Raw genomic sequence first — 5,006 nt, forward strand, 5'->3', positions numbered from 1 at the left:
GATTTCCTTCTCCAAATCACAAATCAAGTAGGAATAATTAATTCGCTTTTTAAATAATATAATTTGTGTTATTATAATCTCATAAAAAAGTGATATTCATTTTTTTATTTTTTTATCCACTTTCTTTTTTACATAATTTATTTTTTTATCTTAGAATGACATAATTTAAAATGACACAATTTTATATCTTTTAAAATAACACACGTCTTTTCCGATGCCAATATATATGTGATATGTATTAATACTACCAGTCCTTACCATTGTGTAAATAAGATTATTTGTTGATTCAAAAGTTTCAAAGTCCAAATCTTTATTCTCTTTGCCTGAAACTAGCATGAAGCACCAAACCAGGCTCAAAGTCTTCCTCCCAAATTTGCTAATACTAGTAACCATCCTACTCCATTCAACAATATGGACTGGGGCACAGGAAGTTGGTAAGTGGAGTCAAGTCTCTTTCGTTCTTGGAGTATTTTCATGCTTTGTGATTTAGTTTGAATCATTTGATGTGTGTGCAGTACGTGCTGTGATGCTAATCATCCACATGTGTTTGTGCAGAGGACGAGCATGAGTTTGATTACATAAAAGGGAGCAAAAAGGGTCCCTCACACTGGGGCGAACTGAAGAAGGAATGGGCAGCGTGTAAAAATGGTGCTATGCAATCTCCAATTGATTTGTCAAGCCATAGAGTGAGAGTGGTTCCTAAATTAGGAGAGCTAAAGAAGAGTTATAAGCCTCAGAATGCCACTCTCAAGAACAGAGGCCATGATATTCAGGTAATCAATCAACAAAATTAGAAAATCATTGATCACAATTTTACTTAAAGCAGCATCGATCATTCATTCTTTTTTCTGGATCTGAACAATGTCTTCTTAATTGAAAATTCCTGAAAGCCTCAAAAACAGGATTTTTGACAATAATGGTGAGGGAGAGAAAATATTTTTCCGTTGATTCAAGCCGCGCACGAAAGTGATGCATGATTGGTGTAATTTGTGGCAAGTGTTCAGTGATGCATGATTGGTGCAATTTGTGGCAAGTGTGTATTCATTTTTATTTAAGTGATGCATTATTCCATATGAGTTTTATTATATTATTTTAAGGGTTTTCGTTTTATCCTTAAACATAACACAACAAACTTTCCTACACTCACAACATTTTGTGGGGCCCACACTTTTTAAAATAAAAAAGTAAATAAAAAATTAAGGCACGCAAAACGAATCTCTATAACATTACAGAATCACTTTTCCTACAGATAACTCTTATAAAACCCTTATTTTAATGAAATATTTAAATTTTGAATCAATCCAATAAAATATTTGCTTTCTCGTGTTAAATGTGTCAAAGACTCAAAAGTCTCTAAAAAAACATTAATGCTTGAAAAATTTTAATTTTACTCCTGTGTGCCTGAAAAAAGAAAAAAAAACTTAGAGCCTATTTAACTGTGTTCTGATTTTTTTTTCTTCATAAAACTGTTTTATAAAATAGTTATGAAAATATGTGTATTTAATGTACCAAAAAAAAAAAATATGTGTATTTTTTATTTTATTTTATTTTTGAAAGTTAAAAACTTAAACAGAAAATAGAAACAATACAACATGTTCTCTAAATTTAATTTTAAAAACAAAAAAATAGTTAAATTTTTTTTATAAAAATTCCAAAACAGATCTTATCAAATGGATTTTTTTGTATTTTTTTTTTTCTGAAAATCAAAAAACTATTTTAAAAAACAATAATCAAACAGCCCTAATGTATGTGGTTGTGGTTGTGGTTGTGCGAGGTATGTGGTTGTGGGATGATGCTTCCAGAATTCCAATAATGCACCCTGTCTGATCCTATACACATAAATCAAACATATTTTAAATTAACGGATGATGATGTTTTGCTATCTATCATTTCACACGAAACTAGACAATTTTTAGGACATTTATTTTCTTTATTGTAAGACCGTACAATGCCAACGTTTCTGGACAATTAACTTAGTTGTTGTTTATATCTTAGCTAGCTGTCAGTAGCACTTGGCGAACGTGGTTTTGTCCGGTTTAAGCTATAACACAAGATATCTATTATTTTGATTTGGTTCTTAGTAAATCACCACAGCATAGATATGATATTGGTTGGTCACATAATCTTTGATTAAAATCTGAATTCTCTTACAAATGCACCAATGGGTACAGCTGAAATGGGAGGGAGAAGCAGGATCAATAAAAATCAACGGCACCGAGTTCTTTCTACATCAATGCCACTGGCACTCACCTTCCGAACACACCATCAATGGCAGGAGGTTTGTCTTGCTTCACAATCTTTTTCTTGTTATATCAATTTTCATCCAAAGAGTGAATAGCTTTTGTTTTCTATAGTGGGGTCTCAGTATTTTAAATGTAAAATTTACTGCACATATTTTATTCGAAATTACACAAGAATACTTCTTGCTGATGATATACAATCAATATCATATTATTGGTGTACCAAAAAAATATTTTTAATGGATGGAGAAAAGTTGAAACTTTCTTTTTTTATCTGGAATATTAGGTATGACCTGGAGCTTCACATGGTTCATGAAAGCCTAAACACAAAGGGTAAGAACAAGGTTGCAGTTGTTGGACTTTTTTATAATATTGGTGCGCCCGATCCTCTTCTCTCCAAGGTAGTTCAAATTCATTTTATTTAGTGGTTCTCACATGAGATTAAGTAACGTGCGCTGTAACTTAAAAACAACAATTTTTTTTTGGGATTTGGGGAAATAAATAAGGGAACAAATTTTATCATAAAAAATGAGTGAAATCCACTTGTTTTCTTAATGGGTCATATACCCATTTTTAATGTGTTACATAACAAATTATATTCCCAATATATAATGGCTTTTAGAAAAAAATTATATTACAAAAGATAATAAATTTTTTAAAATGCCAATGTATTGTTTTCCAAACACTCAAAGGGAGGATTACAAAAGATAATTATATCTTACGTAACAGGAGAAATGACGAGCTTAATTAAAATATTTATTTATCTGAATAAGTATGCTTGAAATGATTTCAGTTGTCAAAGTACATAAAATCCATGGTGGATGAAGAAGCAGAAAGGAGCATTGGGATCATTGATCCCTCAGAAATCAAGCTGGGTGGCAAGAAGTACTACAGATACATGGGCTCCCTCACTGTCCCTCCTTGCACTGAAGGTGTCATTTGGACCATTAATAAAAAGGTGCTATTCATTAAAACCTAATCTTTAAATCTCCCATGTCACCCATTTTGTTCTGTGTGGGAAAAGAAAAAATATTTTTAAAAAGAAGAAAAAATAATATTTTTAAAATTTCTTCCTAAATTTTTCTTTACATATGACAATCAGAATTATATATTTAATTGAACCGTTGAAATTGTCTGATCATCAGATAAGAAGTGTGTCAAGGGCGCAAGTCAAGTTACTAAGAGAGGCCGTACAAGATGTAAGTATTCAAGTTTGATCTACCGCTCTAATAGTGCACTATCAAAATATAAATATAAATATAAATTAAATTATTATCATTGAGCAAATTCTTTTTGATTAAAAAAATGGGGGAGCCAACCATCTCCTTTTTTTTTTTTTTTTTTAATTATTGCTTATGAATGATTCACTCTATGGCAGCATGCAGAGAGGAATGCCAGACCTGTGCAACCCCTGAATAGGCGAGGGATACAACTCTATAGTCCTAAACGGAAGGAATAAATTAACTACATAATTTTCGGAGCAATACATTTCTTTATTTTGATTTAAAATAAATTCTTTGACTACTATTTGCTCCTATAGTGCTATTAATGTTTCTAGGATTTTGGTTTTTATCCAACCCCACCCAAATTATATGGTATACTCGTGGTAAAAGACACTTAATTGGTTCTAAAGCTGTCTCTTGCATATTTATATATTACTTATTCTCTCCAAGTGGTTCAAAAAAAAAAAAGCAATTTGGTTTCTTGCTTGTTTTCAAAGACGAGGAAATTAAGAAGCAGAGTTCTGAATTACTAGAAAAAAAGTTGTCTCTCTTTTTACATTATATCTAACTCCACTAAAAGCTCGTGCTTATAAGGTAATTTATATATACGAAAGTCAAGCAAATGCTTTTAGATTTAAAGTTGAAATGGAATATATGATTATAAAATACCTAATAAATTTTAGAGTAAATACTCTTTTTGGTCATCAGCAAATTTTACGATGCCCGTTTTAGTCCCTAGCAAATAAAAAGGCCCATCGTGGTCCCTAAGAAATATAAAATGAACCCGTTTTAGTCCTTTTGAGGACTAATATCGGCCTTTTTTAAAATTGTGAGGGATCATAATTTTAACTAAATTGGTTCATTTTGAATTTCTTAGGGACCACAATGGGCCTTTTTATTTGCTAGGGACTAAATCGGGCATCATAAAATTTGTTGAGGACCAAAAAGAGTATTTACTCTAAATTTTATGTTACGTAGAATTACATATGTATTGATCATAATAGTATTGATCTCAAATTAATTGTAAAGTAAATTTTAATAGGTAGCTCTCCTAATTAAAAATGAAGAGAGAGAAAGAGAGATGAACTAGTAGCACATGATTTATATATATTTGGAAAGAAAGGATAAAATACAGAACTAGCTACTCATCAATGGATATTCCCAAAAGATCATTCAAAACAAGCTTTCTACAACCTACAAGCACTAAGTCATGAACGTGTAACTCGCAGTCTTGCTCCACAACATGTGATGCCAGTCAATCAGAGACAGCATTACCCTCCCTGGGCACATGAGACATAGTAACAGACCACTGTCTGTCAAGAATAAGTTTAATTCTCCTCACCAACGGGAAGTAAGGGTGGTTATGAGAGATGTCTGCGCTGATCAATTTTGAGGCAACGGTAGAGCTTCCCTTTAGGCACACTTCTTATAGAAAAAAAATATAAACCATTAAAAAGGCCGTCACATAATACTTTAAGAATTTGGGTTGAAATAGTTCTTTATATGGTATTAGAGCTTCAGTGACACGAGTTCGATCATCACC

General features: G+C 31.7%; 1 protein-coding gene across 1 annotated transcript; it reads left to right on the top strand.

The window, feature by feature from the left end:
* The first annotated feature begins 267 nt into the window (after positions 1 to 267).
* Positions 268 to 3,892, top strand: LOC133304438 (alpha carbonic anhydrase 7-like). Its single transcript, XM_061504478.1, has 7 exons — positions 268 to 434; positions 556 to 773; positions 2,172 to 2,278; positions 2,527 to 2,641; positions 3,034 to 3,198; positions 3,386 to 3,439; positions 3,619 to 3,892. Exons 1-7 carry the CDS (start codon positions 335 to 337, stop codon positions 3,697 to 3,699), a joined length of 840 nt encoding a protein of 279 aa, XP_061360462.1. The 5' UTR covers positions 268 to 334; the 3' UTR covers positions 3,700 to 3,892.
* The last annotated feature ends 1,114 nt before the right edge of the window (positions 3,893 to 5,006 follow it).

Source organism: Gastrolobium bilobum, unplaced genomic scaffold (assembly GCF_033153095.1).
Source record: "Gastrolobium bilobum isolate Gb01-03AN ecotype WA unplaced genomic scaffold, APGP_CSIRO_Gbil_v1 utg14547, whole genome shotgun sequence".
Classification (NCBI taxonomy): domain Eukaryota; kingdom Viridiplantae; phylum Streptophyta; class Magnoliopsida; order Fabales; family Fabaceae; genus Gastrolobium; species Gastrolobium bilobum.